The 27,330-nt window shown below is 36.7% G+C and overlaps 1 protein-coding gene across 4 annotated transcripts in view; it reads right to left on the reverse strand.

Moving 5' to 3' along the window:
- Positions 1-27,330, reverse strand: part of mdga2a (MAM domain containing glycosylphosphatidylinositol anchor 2a) — a 210,875-nt gene that overhangs the window by 62,710 nt on the left and 120,835 nt on the right. For all 4 annotated transcript variants that reach the window (XM_088648092.1, XM_088648093.1, XM_088648091.1 and 1 more), the window contains exons 8-9: positions 22,165-22,458; positions 5,415-5,684 (exon numbers count right to left, since the gene is read on the reverse strand). In XM_088648092.1, coding sequence (XP_088504218.1) covers positions 5,415-5,684; positions 22,165-22,458 — 564 coding nt within the window. The remainder of the gene's footprint in view (positions 1-5,414; positions 5,685-22,164; positions 22,459-27,330) is intronic.

Here is a 27,330-nt window from a genome sequence, read left to right on the forward strand (position 1 = left end):
GATGGTAATACTCAGGTAATGTTTGATGTTAATATCTGATGATGGTCCAGGGTACCTCCAAAGTATTTTACAATAATTACACACAGCATTTTTAACATACTGTAGTTCTTTAAAAGCTAATTCAAACCTTTTTACTGTGTTTTTAGTTCACGCTGCACTTTAGCCATACCTAGGCAGTGGGGATTGTCAATTAAGAAAACTAAAAAAAAATTATATGAAATATGTTTGTATTCAGAATGCAACTAGAGTTACATTTTACCACCTGCAGAAGAGAACATTTCTGGACCAGGTTACACAGGTTCTAGCAACTGTAAAAAGGGCCTCACAAGTGGACAGTGCACAACAATTGTGAGATTCACCTGCTGGCTACACGCATTCCAGCTTTAAGCGCAACAGGTGACCAGCCCTGAGTGTCCACTCTCACACTCCAGTCATTCCCTAAGCCTGGTTAATATTCCAATGCCTCGGGTGTTTCTGCAGGCCAGTAAAACATTTGCAGCACACTCCACTACACATTATTCTCTTCCAAGTAAACCCATTAAAGACAATCGTTGGCTGCCAAAGCCCAGTTCCAGCCTCATATATAATTGATGAAAAATATGAAATTTTCAAGTTCACGGCCCCACGGATTCAATATTGCTTTTTCTTGTATTTCCATTAATCTTCCAGTTGCCTGAGCCAAATATATTGCAAATTATGGCTGCAATTCATTTATCTGCCAATCTTGGATGATGCTGAAAAGTGTTATTATCTCTTGATGGTGGGAGGAGGACGATCCCCAGATAATGATCTGTGGAGTAAGGGAGTTTCTCTCACAGAGGGATTCATTCTCCAGAACCTCATTCCCCAGCAGTAGGAGGAAATCGCCAGAGCACAAACACATACTGTATAGAGCAGGTATATTTCTCATAGAAATCCCCTCTGATCTTTACAAACTAATTCATTCATTACTAGCTGTTTTGGCTGCTAAGGGGTTTTTACTCATATTTCATACCATACATCTTATTGTATCTTGTTCCTTTACTGTAAATCCCTTCAGGGGTGTGGGATGAAACTCTATATTTTTTAAGATGACTGTTTTTCTTTTTTTTTTCTCAGAGTATAAAGCAGGTGTCGAGAGGGGGGAATTTAACTTTCTTTCTGTAAATATTTCTTAACACCAATGAATACATTTAACTTTTTAATGTTAACATACAGTAAGAGAGCATGCAAGTCAAAGAAATGAGATACACAGATCTGCCTTTGTAAAAATCACTTTGGATATTAAAACCATAGCTTAAAAGCAACGAAAAAACTTACACACAAAAAGACTTTGGTATCTGCTGATTGGACTCTAAAAAGTCCATTGCCATTCATTAGGCGAATAAGGGAGCATATATAACCCTGAACTTTTGTATAAAGTGCATTCAGTTCTACTGTAGATCTATGCCTGAATATACTGTATATTATCACATCCTTTACTCTGTGCTCCTCAGGAATAGTTTGAGACAGGATGTTGCCCATACTGTAGGTACAAGACTGGTAAGATTCCCCTTTCCTGTGTTTGCCGTTGTACACTGGCCATGGGAGGAGGTTTCAAACTTCAGGCTCTGAAGTCAGACATTACCTCTCGTGATGAGGGACAACACACTTTTAGATACAGTATGCAGACTGGGATCACTCACACTGATCATTAAACAATTTCAGGATGTCAAACTTTAATTCTGAAAAGAATACAGTATTCATACTGTACAGAATACTCACTTGAATATTCATTAAATCTAAGAGGATGCAATATGCCTAATGCACAAAAAGTACCAACGTCATATAAGTTTGCACTAACCATTTATAAACACAGAAACATGACTACAGAACTAAGAAGTATTCATTTAATTGAATATATATAAATGTGTTCTCTCCTTTACCCCCTTCTACTATAATGTGCGTATTATAATAATGGAACAGCACACCCCTACATTGATAAATGCATTTTGTAGTTGCCCGTGTTTTGGTCATTCTGGGCAGAATTAAAGAAAAATGTAAATGAACAGGACTGCTGTTATTTAACTGCTGATTAAATAACAAATGTGAATCAAGTTATTCTGAACCTCTAATAGGGTGACCATATGACTCTGAGATGAAAATTGGTGCTTAATGCCCGTGCGCAGTAAGCATGTAACTCAGATCAGCTGTTCACTATAAAACCAGACCTGAAATGACTCTTTCAAAGAAATTAGTATGACTGTTCAGCTGTTCAGACAGTCTAATCATTGGCAGGGATAGTAAATAACGTATTACATGTCTACAACACACAAGCATTAAGCCCCAAAGTTTGTATCAGGAAAGGCACAATTTTTACAAAATAAGACTTTCAGGACAGCTTTGTTACACTGATGAACAGTCCCATGTGGTCACCTAGCCTTTAAGCATCCCAGTCAATAATATTTAACATTTCATATGCAAGACACAATGTAAGGTACTAACAATACTGTAGCTCAGGTTAGAAAACACTTCTGATAATTCTGCCACAGACTTTTGCTGTGATCTATCTCCAAAGCTAAACCTGATGGAAGCCTGTATATGAATTCAACTAAAATCTGACCAGTCTGTTTATTTTGGGTTTGTTCATTGTGTAAAAACCTACAGTATGCTGTTACAGCAGTAAAGCGTATTGATATAATCTAATTTCCCTGGTCAGGAATATAAGCCCCTCATTCACATCAGAAACAAGATAAAAAAATATATTATGACTACTTTTAAATTACACAGTAGTGCATTGTGCCTCTAACTGCATACATGATGGGCACCACATATGTTTTACAGTCTCCCCTGATATTGTCTTATCCCTGTATGCACTGTACTGTATGTGTACGGAGCTGTCAGAATTGTCTGTGTGCCTTCAGAGAAGCTCGCAAACAGTTTGTGTAAAAGCTTACATCATACTTTTAAATTTTTTACAGCAGTAAATAAAGCCTCAACATCTGTGAGCATTGAAAATGTGCCTTGCATGCTTAATTAACTTAATTCCTCCAGCAGGCTGAATATGTTAATGTTTTGGGAGTTGTAAGCTCTGAAATGCATGAAGTAACTTTCTAATCAACCTGCATATTTACTACAGCCTATATGGTTTTATAATCTATGTTTAATGTAATCTCATAATTATAATGAATTAAAGATTCCATTGTTTCTTATATTCACTCAATTACTTCTTAATCATATGCAAGAATTTTTAAAACAATATAATTTTACTCCAGAGAAGACTATAATTTATGGAAGGGGAGCACCAGAAGGTCACTAAAGACCATGCAAACTTTTCCACCAATGGGCTAATTCATTGTATAGTACTATCTTTAATTAAGTATGCAATGCCACTGCCAGTTAGTCTCTCTAGAGGACATCAAGGTTGCCCTAGAGCAAACATGCATTTTGAATATTTCAAATAAACTTCCTCAATACAGTTTCACTAGAATTTTAAGGGACATTAACTACAGAAGTAAGGGCATTTAATCAGATATCATACCACCTTCCTCTCCATTGCAAGTATTGTCCTTGGCTCAATGATTTAGTCTTAAAGCATACCCTCACCCAAAGCAGCTCAGTGGCTTTACTATCTTTCAAGGGCAGCTAGACACATCCAAAAGCTACATCAAGCTCTTAATATGGTATAAATAAAAACACGGAACTGATATAGGAATATGAGATCTGCCCATCTTAGAATTCTTTCACTCACCACATCTTTTAAACACACAAATAACTGTGCTCCGTAAAGTGAGCTTTCAAGCCTAAATAGTGCATTGTTGATACTTTAAAAACCCTCACATTATCAATAGCAATAGCAGTATAGTTTTAATATTTACATTCTTGTTTGCTTTTATTTCATTTTTGACTACATAATAGCAAATATGGAAAAACTATCTTGTGGTGTTACTCAGAGGTCTGCAGAAAAATCACTGTACAGTATGTAGTGTTTCATTTGTTATATTTAAATATGAACCAAATGTTTTTATCTGAAGCTTCAGGAAAAGAAGTGTACAAACCTGTGGCTTTCAGCTTGACTGGATGAGTCAGAGATGATGACTGCCTATGAGTGACATACATTCCTACTTCATACTGTGTGATACAGAACATGAGAGTATTTTACAGTACATCTCTTTTTACAGTCTATATACTGTATCAGAAGACAAAATCTCATATCACTGTCTTCCTCATGAGCTTGATAATGCATTCGGGACTCATGAGAGTGTGAATGTATGAATATTAAAGGGATAGACGTTTCCTTTCTAAAATTATTATCTAGAGAGAATGGGTTAGTTACAAAGTGGAACAAAATCAAAGCAACAAATCATCCAGCTTCTATACACTCAACTAACTGTTCAGGACACAGTAGCTAAACTACTTATTTATGCCATTTTCTGGAGTGTGTGGATGATCCCAGTGTGTCCTGTCAAAACTGGAAATCTAGCTGACAAGAAATGCAATGCTGTCAATAGTACACTGTGTTATACAAGTGCTCTCTTTTTGCTTTGATGCACACACAAACTCAGAATAAAAATACCCAGAAAGGCAATTAGATTTGAATCGGGTCATCTTTTTTTTTTCTATCTAAATTTACAGCCTCTTGAAAAGGCTCATTTATAACTCCTCTTAAATAATTCATGAGCTGCACAAATAAGCATGTTTTTGTTATTTAATGACATAGGACTATACTTTGTTGATAAATGCTTTGGTCTATTGGTACTAACAAGCATTTTATTCATTATAAGTTTCACAAAACAGGCTAGCTGCCTGTTTTCCTTATTTTAGATTATATCCTCAGCATAAAACAACATGCATTTTATTTTGGAAATACTTGCACTTTAAAAAAATTGGGATACATTAAATCCATAAATCCAAATTTAGTTCCAAATGGCTTTTGTTCTCAGCAAATAAAAATATAATAATTGTGCAATTAACCATCATGTATCTAGCACTTGAGAATTAACAGAATCATTTGAAAATCATGTTCCCAAATGGGTTGTGTAATCAGGTCTATTATATGCATATAAGAGTGAAAGTCCAAAATGTATTGATACATAGCCATGGAATAACATATACACACTCTTAGCAAGATATTCGAGTGTGCAAACACATCTCTTAAAACGATTACGACTGAGCAGTGTAATGACCGTCCTTACCTACCAGAACTAGATATTTTCTCTTGAACTACAGAAGATATGGAAACTGATCTACAACCGTGAAAAGTTTTTCCATTAAATTCAACCACCGGATTGATTCAACCAAGAATGAGAGCAACACTCAGGAAAACCTGCGTAACTTAACCCACTTAACAAGAGCGGACTATCTGAATTCTGACTTGCCATTGCAGGATGCAAAACCTGAACAGAAATCAGAATCAGTCTGGAGAAAGAGCACCTTGGCGGACGGCAGAGTGTTACCTGTGACCAGGAAGCTGCACCTCCCCGCACCGGCCTCGTTAATGATGTCACAGGTGTACTCCCCGTAGCTCTCCCGCTGCAGGTTCCTCAAGATGTACTCGGTGTCATCCCGCGAGTCAAACTGGCTTGAGGTCAGCAGCCGGGAGCCCAGCCTCCACTCGTACTTGAGAACCCGAGAAGGGTAAGCGCGCAGCACCCTGCAGTTCATCACAATATTCCGGCTCAGGCCTTGACGGATCTCGGTGAACACCGGCTCCACGGTGGGGGGGTCTGAGGGGGGGAAACCACAGTTTAGAAAAGCCTGCTCTGCAGCCTCGACTGATAACAATGTATCACCTGACTCTCCCATTGCCTGTTCTTGAGCAAAGCTGATGAGCATTTCCCCCTATTTTTTACATTTCTGGAATAAGAAACATCTGTCCATCTGCCTAGATACCAATGATCATAAGGCATCTTCCACATTTAGAAAATCAGAATTCAACCCATTAAATACTGCAGATGAACTGAAAATCTTAAAAAGAAGCATTGCCCTCAATAGTATATTTAGTATAAGAATATGAGGAAGGTGTCAGTTGAGAGGAGGCCATTCTGTCTGTCTAGCCTCTTTGGTAGTTAGTAGTTAACTGACCTAAGAATCTTGTCCAGCTATTTCCTGAAGCTTGTTCCATACTTTCACAACCCTTTGGGTAAAGAAGTACGGCCAATTCTCGCTTTTAGATGCACTTCCTGTATAAGTCGTTTCCTCTTGTGCTCTCTGCTTCATGTTTCACTGTTCATTTTTTCACTTTTTGTTCATTACAGATCTCATGCTTATGACATCATTTTTAAGATGCAGCTACAGTAGGATCGTGGAAAATATACTTTTGCAAAGCTTTAGTAAGAGCAGCCTGTATGAAAGATACACTAGAGTTTTAATGAAAGCAATGCTGAGAAATGAGAAGTTTCATTGCAGGCAATTTATAACTTCACATATCAGTGACTTTCATTTAATCTTCTGTCACGCAGAGTGCATGTATTTAGTCTACCTCACAGTGTATGTTAAATGCATCCCTGTGTGATGTTCTGTAAAACATTTATGAAAACTTTTTTAACTTTATAGACTAAGTGGGAAAAGTAGCCTCTTTGTTATCCCATATGACACAAGATCATGTTGTGCAAAATAAAGAAAGTAATTTCAAAGCCAAGTGTAAAAGCTTTGTGCCTCACTTACTCAAGAACTCCACGTTCATAGCTCTTCCAAGTGGCACTATGCCATATGAACTAACTGTAGAACAACAGAACACATACTGCTCTTTCAGAAGACAGGTGCCGAGTACACATTCTAAGCGTTGAAATCAAAGCCGTGATGCACTCTCAGACAAAAGGCACCACACAGCCTTGACACATATCAACAACAAATCAGAAACAAGTTCCTGTGTGAGTTTCTATCAGGTTCAGAATGGCTCTTCACAGGCAAATTACCTGGACATTGCACAATCACTTTAACTGTAAAATTATAGGTTCTTGTATTCACATTGTGTTTTCTATCCTTGGTTTGGAGAAAAAAAAACGGTATTTGAGCTCTGGATATTGGTATAACCTACAGGCGGGTCTATAAATTATCATATTTTTTACATCTAGATATTTAAATAATACACAGTACTGTATATGCTGTATGTACTGTATTTTTTTATCATTGTAAACCATAGTGTTAGCCAAAAAAAATGATAAAATGAGTTGATATCAAACAGTATTTAAACAGCATAAAACTTTTAAACACCTTCAAAAAGTCTCTTCAACTCTCTTTACTTTACTTCACTGTTAGACTCTGGGATATGTTTTCAATTCTGTTTTTCTTTAACACAAATACTTTGATGAATAGCAATGTAAGTCAGAATACAATAAGCAAGTAACTTGTGCATTTGCTTTGTGTTGACATTTTAGCTTTCTCCATTAGGGTAAAGGTATTAGAAAAAAACTGACAAAATGTACCAGACTAGCAGCTTTAATGTTGCTTACAAATCTGTGCCTTCTGAAGCATTAGTGCAGTTTAGCATTATAAAGCACTACTGCATCATAGCGATCCATATTTTAGCTTTAGATGTTACACTGTTATTTTAAAACCACCATTTATAGCCATTTTGCACCAAATTAAAATACAGTTGGTGCTTTTCAATACAAAAATGCATGAAATAATATGCGATTTGATCTTTTGCCAAGGATGTGTTCTTGTGTCAGTTATTGCTTGCGGTACAAATTATACTCATGCAGCTTGTCTCGAGCTTTTATTTACAGCAACTGGGTTGGTTGACCTTTCCAAAGCGTTCAACATGGTTGATCATTCCATACTGCTGTGTAAACTATTTATTACATTTGAGTCCAAAGTTACTACACTTGTATGCTAGAGTAAGGGATGTATTCTGTTGGGTTGGAGGCACAATATGACACATGCCTGGGGATGTTGATTTGGATGAAATGCTATTTTGTTAACGTGACAGTGATAAATGTGTTTAAAAAAAACTATACAAAGCATACAGTAGCACCATCTATTATTCTGCAGCTGAGGTAGTTCTTTATGCTGATGGGTTCCCAATCCAATATTTCTCTAAGCTAGAAACAGACACACTGTTGGGAAAAAAAAACCAACAAAAAATCTGGACATCCAATCTTGAAATAAAGCTTAGGTGAGAAGCTGTTGTTATGATGCAAGGTCCGAAGCAGCTCTCACCTAGAATGTAGTGTTATATGCAAGAGTTCAATTAGATAGGAGAAAATACACCATATTTAATAATGACAATAAGTGCCTTTGTACATTCTGTTTAATCCCAAAGGCTACAAAAAGCACTTAACCTATAAGAGGCAACCCATTTTATCCACCACCGAAGTGCAGGACCTGTTATTCACTAGCAAGCCCACCGCAAAGCAGATCAGGTATAGAAGTGAGAAATTACTTCACTAATTGAATTAAGGATGGACATTAAGGAGGACAGATTGTACAAGCCTAAAGCGTAATTTAGTCAGGTCATCAGGGTGAACACCGTTACTCTTAACAAATAGTGCCACAGGATCATTCATGTCTAGATAAGTCAGAACCTCAGTTTAATGTCTCATTCAAATGATGATACCTCCTAAAGCACTCCTCACCATACGGTGACATTGGATTAGAAATACTGGGTCAGAGAGAAGAGTGCCACCTACCGGTCCACCACATTATGTACAGTAAGCCACTACTGACTAGGCTCAGCCTTGCTTAGTTTCTGAGATCTGAAGAGATTAGGATTAAACAAAGTTGAAAGATATAAGAAGGGTTGTGAAAGTAAGGACAAAATAGATAGGAAGAGAAAGGAATCTCCTAAATTATAAGGGAAAAAAAATATGTTTCTAAGAATTATCAAATGTCAAGCATCCATGAACAACAAACTGAAAAGGACATACTGTATTGTGGTGCCTGCATTCTCTCTAGTTGTTAATGTCAAAATCTACCGCCTTTAATTCAGCATCTTTTTTCATCAGGGTGAAGAATGTAAGAAGACTTACTTTTGAAAAATATGTAAAGAAATCTCTTTATCTTGGGATAATTCATGTACACCAATTGTTCTCATGTATTTTTTCACATTGAGAGTTCCATTGGTAAGGTACTGTATAATGGATTTGATATATGTGGCAGGCAGAGACATGTGGCAAGAACCTTAAATAACCAAGGCAAAAAATATCTTTAGCTTGGTTTCTGTTATACTGAACATAGTTGCAGAAATAAGATTAAATGTGTGATATAACAGGATGGATGTAACATTTTCCAAATACTTCTATATGTTTATGGAACTTTATAAGCAGTGACATATGAAATGTCAGTGTTTTCCTCTTTAAATTCAAACAAAGATTGCTAGATGTCAATCATTAAGGCATAACTGAATAAAAAGCATTATTTTCAAAGGCTGTTCTGGAAGGTCAGAATTTCTCAGAGTGCAGTCAGTGGCCCAAAACCAGTTTCTAAAATGATTTCATGAAAGGAAATTAGATTGGGAATTGTGTTGGTGCTACAGAGATGGTATATATTACTTGTTTACTGTAATACAGTACTGTATATTTATATATAGTTTTATAATATAACTGTTTTTTTTAATCTAAGGTTTATGTTAACTTTTTAATTTAACTGGTTAAATATAAAGCACATTTGACTGCATGAAAAAATACAATGGTGTCACATAACCCTAGCAAATTAAATACATTCTTAAAATGTAAATACTGGATTTAATAATAAGAAATAATAATTTAAATTTTTGTATAACTGTAAAAAGCATATAAGTTATAGGTTTCTCTCTAACATATCTCTCTAACACTTACACTGAATAGTTAACAGTGATCATTATGTAAGGCCATAATAGTTTTAGTGTTAAAACCTTTAATCAGACAAAAATGCTAATTATTTTTAAATTATCACTTTAGACAGATAAGCTACTTGATCTCTGATCAGACTGATAATGTAATTAACAGGTGTCAGAGGGAGCTTAAATGAAAGCTTGAACTTTAAAAGACAAGCATTTTGCCCCAGTCATTTCAGTGTCTCTAAAAATTAAACATTTATATACTACTTATTCTACATGATTAACTGTCTCCTGCTGTCATAATTATAGTTCGATATACAGCATAGTTCAATACTGTCAAAGTTCCACAGAAATTATACAAACTCCTGCTCCTCATCTGCTTGACTTACAGTGAGTAGAGAAAATAGAACCTGTCCTTACCTCCCATCACCTCACCTTCACTGGTTCAGACACAAGCATGCAATCTCACACCCCTCACAAATCTGTTCCCTAACACTGACGGCACCATGGTCACAGATCTCTTCTGATGGGAAACCTTGGGAATATCCAATCACATGGTGTCAGTAGTCAACCACTGCAGCCTGGCTACCCTAATAAACGTGTTTCAAACCTTGGAACCACTTTGAAATGCTTGGCTCCCTGACTCATGCTGAGTCCTTGTAACATACACCTTCATCTAATGATGCTACCTTTTAATCAAACCACATTCGAAGACATGTGTCAACTACATGTGTCTCCAATCAGTTTCCAAAACTGCATCTTTAAAAACACAAAAGCCCGACTGATAACATCACAACAGTTGGCATGAAACAGACCTTTATTTCCTAAATAAGTGAATAACTGAGCTTTAAATCCTCTTTAGAAGAGTTGCATACAGTACTTAAGAAAAGAATAAGTCAAGCACGCTGTTCTCATTTTTAGTTTTCTTGTGTTTTTATATTATCTTAAATAATGAAGGAGTGCCAACAAACGCATTCTGAAGTAGAGACTACAGCAGGACCGAAATTATCAATTACAATACTGTACCCCTTGGACTATACAGTATATCTGAGGGCATTACAATACATATTTGAAAGCTCCATGAATGAAACTGTACTGTATACAGTATACACCATAAAAGGGTATTCTAAACAACTAGACATACAGTCAGTGGCCTAAGCACAATATTTGAGCAATCTCGTCAACTCCCTGCTTTCCTTCACTGTCTTTCCACATTGTGGCATTTACAGAAGGCCAATGGCAAAAAAAAGCTCTTAAAAGAGAGCACATCTGTTCTCTAATCATCTAATCATCACTGGACAATAATTTCCAAAAAAGCCTGTGTATTGTGACCAGGGATATTGGACTGATATCCCTGGTCATGAAAAATCACAGCCCTGAACCCCAGTGTCCTTGTTAAACTCCACTCTAGGCTTGTACAATCTGGCCTGCTTAAAGTCCCCCCTTAAGTCACATAGTAAAGAAATTTCTGATTTCTTCACCTTATCAGCCATTGTGGTCAGGCAGGTAGTGTACAGTTGTTTCTGTGCATTATCCAGGTGTGCACTGCACTTCTGTGATGGATAGAATGGTGACTGTACTACATGTAAAGAACACAAGTATTCTTAAGAGGAAAAATGCTAAATACTGTAAATGCAAGGAATTATTATTTATTGTTATAATGAAAATAGCAGAGTTGTGTTTATGTGGAAAATATTAATTTTACTTTTACTACCCACAATGGTTTTATCTCCAGCTCCATTACAAAATCTTTGTACTTTCATAATTACTTTCAGCAAATTAAACCAAAATTTTGCTCTGGAGGAAAAGGCTTCGGAAAAGCACCTTAACGTTGGTTTTCTTCCAACAAATGATAACTGTAACAAAAGTATCCCAAATACATGTGTACATTTTCAATAAGTTTGACTTTCATCAATTTCAACTCTACAAAAATTTAATAATCTTGAAAAGTGAAAAATATCAGATCGCCTAGTTCTAAGTTTCTGCTCTGGGATGATACTCCTTACATACTAGTGTTCAGATGAGTTCTTGTGAGTCCCAGGAGTAGTAAACATCTTATGCTTCCTTCTTTTTAATCTGCCATCTTCAAAAAAGGCTTAACTTCAAAGAGAATCACAGGAATCAGCTTCTTTAACAGTGTTACTTATGTACACGCAAGGTAAGCCTGTGAATTCTTAATCCAAAAGCTGTGTACCTGCTAAAGAAATCCCCCCACAAGAAACATAAGCATCTTGTTAGATAAATCTGCTACACAGCAAGAAACGAAGAGGTTCAAGACTTAATCTAGGCATAGTACTGTACTGCAAATGCAATCTTGTCCACTGCCTAACAAGATCAATTTATTGCTTATAAGACAAAAGATCCATAAAAGAGTTCCAGAGGTTAAAAGTGCAAATAATTTCAGGAAGTTGAACAGTGTATATATATTAGCAGAGGCGCAGAAGCTAGGAAAACTGCTAAAAAAGCCCAATGCTGGAACAAATAAATGTTAATTTCATGCTGGAAAACAGAAAATCCCATTTCCTGTTTGGGAGAGAGGGAGAATGAGGAAGGAAGCAGGAATATGAGGTTTAGTAGTGGTTATGGAGGGCAAAAAAAGAGAATGTGATAATGTATATAAGAGATGGGAAAGAGTGAGCTGAAAAGTGGAATTCTCTGAGGTGTGTTCCAAAGGAAGTTTGAAAGTCTGAAATCTGTCAATAGAGAGACTTAGGAAGCAATTAGTTGATTACTGAGAACTGGAGGAGGATGTGAGCATAGCTTAAGGATAGGTTTTGGCTTCTAAAATCTTTCTGGATTAAGAGTCCTAGAATCCCTGTGAAAGGATGCAGACAAAAAGGTTAATCATGGCTGCCAGAAGGGAAAAGGGAAATTATTGGCCATTTCACCATGACAGTGTGGTTGTCAGAAACCTGGACTAATCGAACCCTAGGACACCACAAAGCAGGCTCATTAATTTTGAACTGTACATTATGTCACGCCGCTTTTCAATGAACAAAGACAGATCACTTATGATCTTAGAAAATACTGGTATTATATTCCACAAAGTAGAATGGCTGAGAGTTTCAACACCTTCTGTTTCATCCAAAAGATGTACAGTATCTCGGCAATCATTTACAAACTATCATTGTAGTGCCAGTATGATTCAGGGGTGTCTAAGGGTAAAGGGAATACATAATTATTAATCAGTTCAGCCTCAGTTCTGCTCCTAGACCAATTTAAGCTTCCAATATAAACTAATATAAACACTGGAATGGATTTTTTGTGCTTTTCCCAGAATCAAGATTAAAGTACCATCAACCATCTGGGACCTCATATCCCCGGGACATCATTGATAATTAGACAAAAGCATTTACAAGCCCACCCCAAACACTATCTGAGTCTGACTGGAACTTCATCAGAACATGAAATGCCATTCCTTGTGCCCAGATTTGAGCTCTGATCAAAGCAATAAGGCATCAGCAACAAGGTATTTGCTATAAGGGGATGAAACACCTGGTCATGAATCTGTGATTTTTTTCTGCTTGATCTTGAACAAGACTGGGTGTACTAATGATTTTGATCTTAATTTGATTAAATTTTGATAAAATATCTTACATTTTAATTTAAATGTGAATTAAACAGCTTGAAAGTGACAGCAGTTTTGTTACAGTATGTGCCACGTGTAGAGTTTCTTTCCTGGAGAGTAGAAAATGAGGCACAGTTTGTATATACAGAAGTTCACAGGTTGCAAATAATGTAAAGATATCCACATAATGTATTCCAGAGACTCTTTGGCATTTGACTGTAATGTACAATTTCATTTGGCTATCTTTGAAGCAAACCTACAGATGTAGACATGTGGATTACAGTTAAATAAGATAAGTACATGGTATTCACAGGTTAAAACATACTTGTTATACGAGCCCCCCATCCAGGAAATGATTATTTGGTTACACCACTGGACCCCTTTCTATTATCTTTGTAATATTTCTAATGTACTTTTCTTTGTAGATTAAGCCAGAGCTCTTTTTTTTTCTGTAGCAGTTGTGCCCGCTGAATTCCAGCAGCTAAAATAATGGGAAAAGCTGTTTCTGCACAGGTGGGTTAAGCAAATGTTTCCCATCTCAGTTGATAGTGGTGGTGGATGGGGGGAGGGAGGGGGTGAGAGAGAACATCAGTGTTTCTAAGCACAGGTGCAGAAATGAGGGACCTGCTGAACCAAGACAACACAATGCAACACATTATACTACTGTTGAGTGTCTTAGAGCTGTAGTCTTCTAGATACAGTCCTTACTTTTCTTTTTAGTGGAAAGAGAACAAGACTGAGGTCTAGCCAGAGAAGAGAAAATGTGCTGTTTTTAAAGAGTCTTAATTGAACATACGATATTTTAATAACTGTATAAAGTGCCTTTCCAAGCCCAAAGCACTGTACATAGTGATAAAGAAAAAACATAAAGTACAATAAACAGTAAAAGAAAAAGAGCTTACAGGTTTATTCTGATAGGATAGAAGGCCAATGTAAAAAGGCCCTGGCAAAAGTGTGAGTTTTGAGTTTGGATTTGAAGATAGAGTCAAGTCCAAATTCAAATCAAGATTTGGATCCTAGGTACAGTGAGCAAAGAACCAGCCTCAACTGAACAGAGTCTACAGGAGGGAGTGTAAACATTGATATGTGTATTGATACAGTATGTATAGTACTTACACAGTATATAGTACGTGCAATTTTTTAATTTCCACTTAATTCCTTGTTTCATACAAGAACATCACCACACTTTATAACTGCACAGCTCAACCATAAAATCATCAAAGCTTTTGAAATGATTCATGAAACAGCTTTTCGACAGCAACTTCCAGTGTTCATGCACTACAGTATCCTTTTATTCACTTAAACAACTACGAAATCTTATTGTATAGTTTTGAACAAACTGAACTACTGTACCTCTAAACAGTGGTACTACACTGACTAGAGCAATGCTAAAATTTAGTTTGGCAATTTGTTTTTGAAAAACAAGAATTCTCATTCCAGGGAAAGTATGAGAGAAGTACTTTGAATTCCAGCATTTTTAAGAACTGTTCTTGTCAAATCTACATAAATGAATCTCTAATGAATACTAGTGGGGATAAATTAGCTCTATACTAATTACAAGGGGAACTGGCTTTGAATGAAATGCTTAACTAACAGCAGCATTTAAATACACATTCCTGACAGAACTTGATACTTAAGACAAGCATTCTTGTCATCAGAAGCATATGCTGCTTCATTCTGACTAATCACAAAGAGGATAATTATTGGTTTGTTATTTTTACTTTTGTATTGCAAAATGAGGTTATTTATCATCCATGGCACGGAAGGTTAAAAAGATTTTGTATTTGATGTAATTTCTTCCTGCTCATATACATTTTTGCTTTTATTTTTTTTCAAGCACCATGCTGCAGTGCTCATTAAACTGTGTAGTGACACTGCCGAAGTGCTTAAATCAGTGCGCTCCAAAAGCCTTTTAATTACTTATTAATTTAGAAATTCTTTGTACAGGACAAGCTGCTGAACCTAATTGCTCCCTTTCAAAGAAGTCATCTCTCTGCTGGGCTGAGTTCTCCCTCCCCTCCTGGGAGGAGTTAGGCAGGAAAAAACACTCTACCGCTGTAAGTGGTGTGCCAGCACGCGCATTTGATCTCAGGGCTTTTATGAAATGTCACAGTAGGATTACAATTATGTCTTTATTAAAATTTAATAGCAGATTCATATCTGTTATCAATTTACCGTGCATCAAAAATAAGCATAATGAATCGGTCATCAGCCTAACATATGGATGTGTGAACATTCCATGAAATCCAGGATAAATCTAAACTCCACAAATACAACCTAACATTATTCTACCATTAAGACCACCCACTTTCTCCCACTCTCCACACAGATGCGCAAACACACACAACATGACTTAACTGCGAATTTTAGGGTGTTTTTTTAACCTCATTTCCCCTTTCATCAACAGTGATCGCCGTTGAATTTCTCCTGAAGTAGAGGACTGATGACAGCGTTCAAAGATGGTTGCTTGCTTGAACGCCATCATCAACTGTAAAGTGGTTCTTCATCCTTTGACTTGCAACAAGAAGAGATGACCTAGGAGGTTTTTCACCATGAATGCCAAAACTGTCCGCTGCAGAGCTCAGCGGGTCAAGATGCTCAACCAGACGCAGGTTAAGTTAAAAAACACAGGTTCGAGCCGGGGTCCCGTCACTAGCCAGTTGTAGCTGGGATTTGACTGAGCACCGCTGCTAGGGGAATCACAGTCCTGGTTCGGAAGGTAGTGTGGGATTATCATCCAGGGCATTTTTGGCTCTGTCAGTGGACGTGCCTGTACTCTAATTGTTGTGCCTCCTTTGCTGCCTTTGACATGTTAAAAGACTTCTGTTTATTTACAATATGCAAAAACTTTTAAACCCACCACATGAAATAATAATAACATTTTGACTGCCCTGTGTGTGGAATTTATTAAAAGTATCTGGTCAACAAGAAAAATGGCAATCTGAGCGATGTTTAATATAAAAAAAGCATCTGCATAGGTTTACAGATACTTCCAATATGTTATTGGACTGAGGTTTCTGAGAATATTTCTTGATCCTGCACCTGAGCCACCTCAGGTTTAGAGGGCTCACCATGCTTATTAGCTTTTAAATTTAGGAAAGGAGAAGAACACACGTTTTTATATCCCTTTGCAAATAAAGATTTGCTCTAGAAGCCACACATGAATCAGTGTGCTTTAGCTGAGTGAATCGTACTAGACACCGATGCTCGTTTCTGCCTTCCAAAATGCTTGTGTCGCTCTGTCTCCCACTGCAGACAGGGACAGGCTTTCTTGTTATTCATAACATAGGCTTTGCAAAGAGAGAATGTCAAACTGATTAAATGTGCTGAATTAAAGTACAGTATTAACATTTTTGTGTTTTTAAATGGGTAACTTTGTGCTAGAACTAAAGGACATACCTGTGAATTGAGCAAGTTTCTAAGCATTTCTTGTTCCAGTATGCTATTTTCTATTGAACGCAGTGTCTTTGTGTTAATGCTAATTGCATGTTGCTTGATTTTTGCACTCAACAATGACTGACACATCAAATTACTAAAGAAGCAACAGCAGACAATCTGAATCTATCGAGCGCTAGGTGGAACAGCGACCCTTATGTTTCAGGAGGAACTCATTTAATTGATCTACATTTTCCCCCACTATTACAGGATAACGTACAGTATTCAGCACTGACACTGAACCAGGAGTCCTAAGTCCTTGAAACACCAGTCTGCAAGCAGAAAGTTCTTTTTTTATAGGTACTGTAGATCACCACAACACAAGCAATTTCATCACAGGATCATATAACTACAGAGCATACTCTGAGCTTTAGCAAAGCATTGATCTTTTTCCAATATTGCTTTCCTGACTTAGTCATGTTCGCACACTTGTCAGCAGCAGCAGGTGTGAATGGCATGTATAGCACTTGACCTTTCTAAATGTCATTAAGTCTCTCATCAACCTCTGCATCTGATTAGGTTGTGATCTTTTGACAAATCCTGCAGCTTCCTGTAATCCTTCACTGCCTCTCATGCAGACTGTAGATCCAGCTGAATCACAGTCTACATAATTGAATATCCTGTGGTTTTTGGAGTGACTTATGGTGCCAATAAATGTCATTAACCCTTCCACCTGTCGAGTGTGTTACTCAACATGTTTCAGCCTAGATAAAATAAATGCAGTGAAACTGCATTAATTGGGTACAGTTTCCAAATAGCTTATAGTCACACAGAGTATGTTTTAAGTACTCTGCCATTAACATTCTTTGTATCTGTGTCTTTTCATTCATGTAAGCTGTAGTTTATTTTCTTTTTTTCTAAATCGCAATGCATTCTCCATTCACACACATTAATAAATACAACCTTATTGATCTTAAGAACACAGAGATCCATGTTTTAGGAGGCTGGCCTCATTCCAAGTGAGCAGTTTTCATGATTGTCTTTTTTATCCCTTTTTTTATATGAATTCACTTGCTAAAATAGCTACACAACAATTAGAAATATTTCTTTGTTTTAGTTCATCCCAGACATGCATTCTTTATTGAGATCAGTTACAATAAAATCAACACGTAAATGTCTCCCAACATTGCATACTACAAAGTTTCATGTGCATATTTTATATATTCATACATGTATTTATTTTCTCTCTCATGTTATTTGGAATATAATATCCACAATGAAGAGACACTCAAGAAAAGGGAAAACCTGTAAGTAAGGACTAGAATTTAAACTTTAGTCTTTGTAAAATTCAGCAAGAAAGCCAGAGGCAAAAATCTTAAAATAGTCTACAACTTACCAGTAACACAGGGGGCTGGAGGGGGCATTTCTGTTTTAAGCAGATGTATCAGCTTACTTTTAGTCTTCCTTCAAGGTTTACAGGTTCAGGGATAAATTAACTGAAAAAATCTGAAATTAACTGTAAATATGAACTGTAAATATCCAATGATTGTTAAAAGAGAGGGAAACCAGATATATCCTGTGAATAAACAAATATGATCCACAAAATGCTTGTTGCATAAACAGCTGGTTACAGAGTGCACTGTACACTATCTTAATCAATTCAACATATACTTGTAATTGACATATGCCTACAATTAACAGCCTATTTACATTTCAGTGGAAAATCAAGAGGAGGAAAAGGTTGCATTTATTAAGTAAGAAGAGTCACCATTTTAAATCATCTTTAGACTTTCAGTTGGTAATATACAAAAATAACTCCTCCAAAACAACAGTACCTCTAAATTGTCAAAATAAGTTTTAATTTGGACAAAATAAAGATCTATAAAGATCTGTTTCTTGGCCTGCACGTACAAGCTGGATCACAAATAATAAATTAGTATGTATCTATAAATGAATTACAAGCCTCATTATATGAAATTAGCCATTGGCCAGTTAATGCCTGAGTAGCTAATTGATGGGATTTAATGAATTCTTAAATGATGCATTTTGCTCTTTTGTTTAATATTGTACATGATTCTGTGTATTTGAAAATTGATTTTCCGACATTCAATCGTAATGACTTTACTCAATAGAAAAACTATTTTTTTACTCAATATAACAGATTAATTTTTATTGCACCTGTATGTCTATGTCTGTTTTGGAAAAGGCACTATCAAAGAATATTTAAGAAAATAATTTCTCCTGTTGAGCTCCACTTAAAAAAAAAAAAAATCTACCAGGCTGAAATTAAATATATGCAAGCATCTACAACACATTTAGTTACAGTTGTGTGAATTTAAAGTGGCTGGTTTATTAACATATTATGCTATTTTCTGTACTGTTGGAGAAAAGAACCCATGCTAAATGGTGAAATACAAAAACGATTAAAGTGCATATATGGAAAAAAAAGCAAAGGAAAAGAGTTAACAGATGGTGCTTAAGAATTAGTACTGCTACTGAGTAGGAGACGCTCTGAAAAGTGCTTTTTCATTTCCCCACCAATCTAACAGGGTAGTGTTAATTCAGGGTATGACATAGGGAAGACCTACATGCAATCTCTCCTCTCTCTGAGCCTGTGTCCTTTTCTGTTAATAGAGGCAGCAGAGGTCAGCAGTCATAGAAATAAGCACAGGCATTATCCTTCAGTATGCATACTGAGGATCTCCAGATCCTATGAAAGTTAATGATTTAAGAGCAGGATTATGCCAAACCTCATGGCACAACAAACTTTTTCCTTTAAAAGGACACGATAAAAAACAGTTTCTGAAAGAAGATCTTTTATTTAAAGAAAACTTTCAATGGTCAACCATGATTCCCAATCAGTTTATGCCTTCTAGCCTCTTTCTTCTACTAGAAAAAAGTAGAATTCAAACAATACTTTTCTAGAATATTTGAATCTTGATGTGAAATAAACATACATGATATCCAAGTAAAGACAGTAAAGAATATCCGAGTAAAGAAATATCATTCCAAAACTACAGCAGCAAATAAAAGTAATGTTTTGACCTTAAAACAAATGTTTAATAACCATGGGATAATCTTTTTGTTCTTACAGAAGTAATCCATAGTTATTCACTTTTATTTGAAATAATATGATAAATTTAAAAGAGGAAACTGAGCTCTCTAAAGAGTTACACGTTCATCATTTGTCCTGTCTTTTCTAGGACACTCTGAGATGTTGTCTTAGGTTGAAGAAAACTGCTACTCACTTCATTTCTTCACTACGTTAAAAGCCCACCATCACTTCAAAAACATAACATGCTTTGGATGTTGCATTCGGAGTGAGAAGAAGCTTTCCAAGAAAAGACATTCAATCTAAATTTCACATTTTATTTGGGAAGTTCTGCCATTCCTAACAGAAGTGTGAGAGAATGAGTTTTTGTGTGTCCACACAAGAATATGTACCTTTATATTCATCACTCTTTTGTTCCTCAGAATGTACACTGTTGTCTTCTAGTGGCATCTGTTGCTTTTGCTCATGCCTGAGACTACTGACACACAGCCTCTTTACCACACTGGACTGATGTTTTAACACTTAGAAGCAGAACAAGGTCTTCACACCAATATTTCACAGCCCCGGTGTTTCGCAACACACAGCTCCTTCAGTGGAAATGCCACAGGGAACATCAAGATCCTACTTGTTCACATAAATGCATGACCTCTACTAAACCCCATTCTGAAGTTCCCAGCTATCAGCCAAAGGTCTCCACAATAGGGGTTCTGTAAGACCGTTTAATTAAAACATGGTATGTAGATTTGAGAGTAGGAGAGGGAACACTTATATCAAGCTTTGGAATAAATACCAGGCTGTGGCTTATGAAAGCTAGACCTAATCAATACCCACTCCGTATTTAATACAAGACGTGGATGAAAGCTCCATTACTCAACCCTGTGGGAATTCTCCTCTCTAAGTTCCCAATTAAAATTACAAAAGATGTCATTAGTTCACTGGACTGCATCTACCTCTGTGATACACAATAGGCCCTTCATAGATCTAGCTATTCTTAAACTTTATTTCTTGTTGCGGGTTGCTGTTTAAAACAAAAACAACAACATCATCAAAACAAGCAAAGCAAAATCTCTGACAATTCCAAATGTCAACAGACAACGGCAAGTGAGTCCACAGGATACTTCCTTACTCTCTGTGACTTTTGCTCACTGTGCTGTCTCTTGTGTTCATAGTTACATGCTAGAACAGGTCTATAGCACGAACAAAGACTCCTGACCTGCTTCATTTTAATTAGTGTTCTATAAAACACAATTACTGGAACAAGTCCATGAACTCTCATTTTTTATGCTGAATCTTTTATGGCATCTGTAGAGTAGCCATGAGTGCTGAAGGACGTGAGGGTATTAGAAGGGGGTTTCTTTATGATAAATTACTCAGTCAAATTCGACTATATATAACATAAGGATATGAAACTCTGGACAGCAGACTGGAAGACCACAGGCCCATGGATATGGATGCTACTGTTGTATTCTTGAGCAAACATAACTCAGTATATACTGTACAGTATGTTTTTTATAAATGGGTCTTTAAGTTGTCATTGTAAATGAGAATTCATTCTCCTTGAAATAAAGGAATAAAGAAAAAATAAAGAAAAAACAAGCTACAGCTGTACAGGCTGGACAATGACAGTGTAATACCTATTGATGCAAAACATACAGGGTAACTTCAAAGAAGTCAGTTCATCTTTATACATGGTAGTGTCTGATCTCTGATTCAAAATTTCAGAAGCAGTAAAACTGTTTACCATTTTCATTAGAAGCAATGAATGTTATCAACAGACATATGAAAAATTCCACCATACTGGCAACCTGAAACCTTGTGCAACAACACAATCAGAGAGTGGAGTCATTAGAGAACTGCAAGAGCTACTTATGTAACATGGGTTAACAATTGAGACATCAAGAATACCAACCCCAATGAAAATTGATAGCATGGCCTAAGCTGGAAAGATAAAGGCTCATCCCATCTTCAGGAATTTAAAAGTGGTACAGTATCGCTATGTGATTGCAACCACTAAAAGCACTGTCCAAAATTAGGCTGATTCACTGGCCTAGCTGTTAAGACCATCTGGAAAAAACAAATGTATGTAATCTTGATACAATACAGTACATGCATTTTTCTGTGGAATAGTTTTCTAGGTCATAAGGTCAGAATTGCAGAGGCCACTGGATAGCGTAGCAAGGGAGTGTGGGACTCAGACAACTCAGACTTACAGTACCTCCAAGTGACTATTATTTGTTCTAACATCCCAAATCCATGCTGCATGTTACCCAGTTTCATAGTTGGTCTTTCCCCAGAAATCGTCTGCTAATGAGTAGTGAAAGGAGATTTCTATTATTTGGGAACTGCTAATCTGAAGGATAAATGTGCTGAGTGTGTTCATATGAAATTAAATAAACTGAGAACAGTGCAATTAGAAAGTTTTTTAGATACACAAAGATAAAATGCACTCACACTGAACAATGAGTTCCACTATGGCTTCCCTAGGCTTGACGTTAAATCCATTGTACTGGCTGGTTTGACAGCGATAAGAGCCCGTCATCTCCCTGGACACGTTGACGATGCGCAGGATCCCATCATAGCTCTCCATCTGCATGGTGCCATCAGGCATGGGCACCTCCTTGTCCGCCCTGGACCAGAGGATGATGGGCTTGGGTTTCCCTGAAACAAGGCACTGAAGCTCCACTGTCTCTCCTTCCTGGGCCACCAAAGGTGACTTTCCTCTGGGGACTGTCAGGTTCGGAGGAACTAAGAAAGAGAAAAACAGAGGAGGAACTGATATGGGGTTCTAGCAATTCATAACAAGGGGTAGTTTCAATGGGTTTTTTCCACCCTTTCTGTGGGAATGCGTGAAAGGTTTTGCTGCAAAACAGAAAAAAACCCCAACCCATCTCATCATCCATCACTGATGTTGAGAATTTGTTGGTCATAATATGTACTCAAGCATCACCAGAAAGAAACTTAATTTATGTACTGTATTTAACTGAACATGTTATTTCCTGACTAACAGTGGCATGTACTCTATGAATATTTCAGAACACTGCAATAAGAAACTGGTAAATTCCATCTTACTGCAGCAGTAATCCAAAAGTCTTCTAATGATACTGTAAATAATGTCTTTAAAAAAATGGGAAAATAATTTTGCATTCACTTAGATACTGAAAGTGCAAAATCTCAAAGCAGTAGAGTTTAAGGCAGGAATACCTCTAGCACCATTGCCTGATTCAATCATGAATTTTCCATTTGCAATAACACTATAACTTGGCTTTGTCTCTAAGGTGTGATTTTAAAAGCTGTGTTTATTTAAAAATAAGATAATGGTCTGTTTGTAACTAACTGTGGCAAAATCTTTACAAACCCAAAGGATACCAACAAAAATTAAAAGGAGAATTAAATCAAATTAAAATACATTAATACATTCAGAAACCCATCATGAAAAAATGTAATGGCTTAGGGTAAAGATTCAGGCTCCTGGCACAGAAGATGTTCTTGCTGTGCAACTTGTCTCCTGATTTTGATGCTCCCTGCTGCTCCACACCACTGTGCTCTCAGCCTGAGCCTGAAGGCCAAACACTATCACTGCTTCCCTTCCACAAAATTCATATATCACAGCTTTAAGTTTTATGAAGTATAGATTTTAGAACTTCCTAGTTATACAGTATACAGAATAAACACAATTTCTCAAACAGAGACGTCTTTAAAAAAACATGGATCTACAACTTTTGCTACTGGATTACCTTGAGTCAAAGAGAATCACATAAAAGCATACCAATAAACAAATGTTTAACAAGGAATAACAGGCTGTGGTCTGACATGGCAAATCAGCAAATCAGACCCCCAAAAGTTAATACTTCATACTAGCAACACAAACTCTGATTCCCCTCTGTCACACACTTCAACAACCCTTTTGGAAAGACCATGTAAGCTGGTCTTTCTACCTTAAGACATGGCACATTCTCTAACACTGATTGGTATGAACAGTGAGTTTCAAGTTGGCCGCTGTGCACCCTGGGATGCCTACACCAGTCCCCCACTCCAACAGCAGAGAATGTTTCTGTGAATCACATGCAGATGTCTTTGGCAAAGCAAGGATCCTCCTGTTGCCCAAAGGCTGCCGAGGAGCAGCACTCTTGACTCGCAGAGCTATTGGCAAACAGAGTCAGTGAAGAACCTTCAAGCACCCTCATCCTTCCCCCCCGGGAGCACAGTAATCTCCTCACACTGGAGGAGAGTGACCTGAGCTGGACCCTGCTGAGATACAGGGACTCTGAGGACTGAATACAGATTACCCCCTGACAGCCACTGCTGAAATCAACACACTCCAGTCGGCATCACACTGATCCTGTCTTCAGCTCTGCAAAACAGGAAAGGCTTTTGCTCATTTTGTTTTCTTGTTCCCGTTTCTTTATTAGGAAGGGAGGATGGGGTTTGAAAATCCCCCTTAAATCTGACAGCATTACATACAGTAGGCTACATAGTACAAGATAAGACCAAGACACCCATCATTGCTGCACATCACTATTTTGTGTACCCTTTAATTACAATACATTCGAGATTTATGCATGCTACATAACATGCTACAGGGGAAAGTGCCTCCCCTCAAAACTTGTCATGACAATTTTTAACTTTTTATTTCAAACATATTTGCCTACCTCGCTGTTTATTGGGGCTGCTCTACATCACCAAGGTGGTGTTACAGTACAGTACTACTTTTTTCAAGAAAAACCCTGGGATTTTAAATGAACACATAGAGTCAGGACCTCAGTTTTACGTCTCATCTAAAGGACGACACCTTTTTTACAGTAAAGTGTTCCAGTATAGGGGATATGGATCCACCTAGATCATGAGGTGAGCGCCACCTACTGGCCCCACTAACGCCTCTTCCAGCAGCAACCTTTCCCAGGAGGTCTCCCATCCAGGTACTGACCGGGCTCACACCTGCTGAGCTTCAGTGGGTTGGCAGTGAGTTGCAGGGTGATTTAGCTGCTGGTATAATATTTGCACATTGGAGAAATACTGTACAGTGAAAGTAATGGGTGAAGTCTGTTCTGATGTGGAGTGTCCAAAGAAGTGTAAAAATACTCAGGGCAGTAAAGAACAAACCTGTTTATACCCTGGGATAATTCATCTTCAAGTTCAAGACTCACCCCAGCCTATTACTTTCAGGGAATCTAAATTCAGTTAATTACATGGCAATCTTACAGCAGCACTATGCAGTGGGAACAGCAATGTGGATTTCACCCATGCCCTAGAGAGCTGTAGTAAGAAGGTGTGCCTTATGGAATTCAATTAAATTGACATGTAGACTCTAAGATTATCAGTATTTTAAGGATATTCACTTTTAATTAAGAAAGCATTACATTAATAATAATTGCGCAAGCAGGAGATGCAGATAAGATAATTACTTTTAAATATATCACTGCATAAATGAATCTTTTAATGAATAATTAGAATTCAAATCCTGACATAAGAATTCATTACAATTCAATGTATGCTCTATTAATTCAGCTCAATGCAATGGAGTTAGAACTCGGCAAAAACTTTCAAACGAGCAATTTTTAAGTCTGTAAAGGAGACGTACAGTATTCACAAAACTTTGGAATTTACTCATTGTGGACTGCCTCTCATTTAATTTAATTGAAATGACTACAGCGCACACTGAAAATATGTAAGTACATTACATTCGGTTCTTATGATATAATTTACTATATAGTTTACTGCATGTAAACCTAAAAAAAGGCTTTATGCACACACCGTATACAATGTGAATGAAAATTCCTTTTCACTCTTTCATGTCGACAAATATCAAATATTACTTAGAGCTCAATGCCATTAACAAAATTTCATTCTCATTCGAATTTTTAATTCCAGAAGACATTCTAGAAGCACCGGTAAGGCAGATATATACAGTATACAGTACTGTTCAAGTATCTCTGCCACGAAACATAACACATGATGTGCTGCTGCAGTAATTTCCAGTGAAATACAAGGGTTATCTATAATCTTGGTGAGACGGGGGTAACTGCAGACAAAACACGGAGCCTAGAACTTCAGAGCTCTGTTAATCAATGCTTCACACACTCAGCTACCCTACATACTCCTGAATTAATTCCTGACAGATGAACAAATACCCAGCAACTCCTCCTTGGCAAAACTCGATTATACATTCTCTTTCTTTGATAAATTACATCTTGTTATATATTAATTAAATGTTATCTGTGACACAGTAGCTATCTCTGACAGTGTCTCTGCTTTTGTGCAATCAGCAATTTGGGAATCCTTATATCCGTTGCCACATTTAACATGGTGCCTAATATGAAGATTAATTGCATTTTTACCCAGTAGCACAAAAACAGCCTTGCTATGAATTCCATGGTAGAATGTCTTGTACACTATTTAATCCTGTTAGTATCATGTAGCATATCATCGCACACATCCTAATATTGATGATGAATAAAACATCAAGTGCGCAATATAAACATTTCAACCTACTTTTGTTAATTAAAACACTGAAATGCTGCAATAGAAATGTTTTTATCTGTTTTGGTTGGATTAAGTAAGAAATTAACAAAATGCTATAATATAACATGATGTTATATACAGTAATACGTCATTTGTCAGTTACCGTATCTCTCAAGACCACGTATACTTTAAAGAAATCTTACTTAGATTTTATTTTTTTAAGTTAGAAGAAATGGATTTGGTTTAAAAATCTGACTGTGGTAGAAGATAATATATGGTAGCCACTAAAATGTGATTAAAATTTGAAGTCAATAAAATATGATTGGGTATACTTCAGGAATATTTCTATTTTGGAACAGAATGTCTGTAATTTCATTACAATAATGTATAATGCATAATAAATGCGTGCACTGATACTTATGTACAGCAAGCTAGTTATTTCAAGCTCCAGAAGTACAGTAGCCCTAATCTAAAAGTTTTTGCCCTGTAGCTTTGCCCTTTGTATTATTTTATTTTTTTAAGTAAACAGCATTGCAAAATGCTATTCCCTGCTTTTCAGAAAAGAGCAGTTACTCACTGTAATAATTTAATTGTAACATTAAGTCCATAGCAAATAATATTGACTTGCAACCTACTCATAAATTATTCTGCCAAAAAAACTGACATTGCAGAAAGGTGGATCTTTATTATCAGTGTCTTATTAATACTACTAATTACCACTCCAGTAATCCTTGACAAGAAATGTAGCATGCTGTGATTTAAAATAAAGTCTTAAAAGGATGGAGGACAACCTAGAGTAAAACATTTTTACATGGAAAAGAAAAGGTGAGGTGCTAATAAGATTTTACCACAGTACGACAAAGAATTTAATTAAGCCTACTGTATAATAACACTACATTGATGGCTTGATTACTCTTTACAGTATGTAAAAGAAAACTGACATAAAGATAGAAATATTACCTACTGCAGTTTTCACAATAGTGGGTGCAGCACTGCAACTGTAATTTTTCAATACTGTTACAGCCATAAACTACAGCTTCTTTTGTGTCTCCTTCGGTTTATCATTAATGTTCCAGAACTGAAATCAATCCTACAATGAAATAGTTATAGTTAAATGAACTATACTTGTTAGGTTGTAACACCATGTTAAGGAATTAG

Source organism: Lepisosteus platostomus, chromosome 10 (genome assembly GCF_059453375.1).
Source record: "Lepisosteus platostomus isolate fLepPlt1 chromosome 10, fLepPlt1.hap1, whole genome shotgun sequence".
Taxonomy (NCBI): Eukaryota; Metazoa; Chordata; class Actinopteri; order Semionotiformes; family Lepisosteidae; genus Lepisosteus; species Lepisosteus platostomus.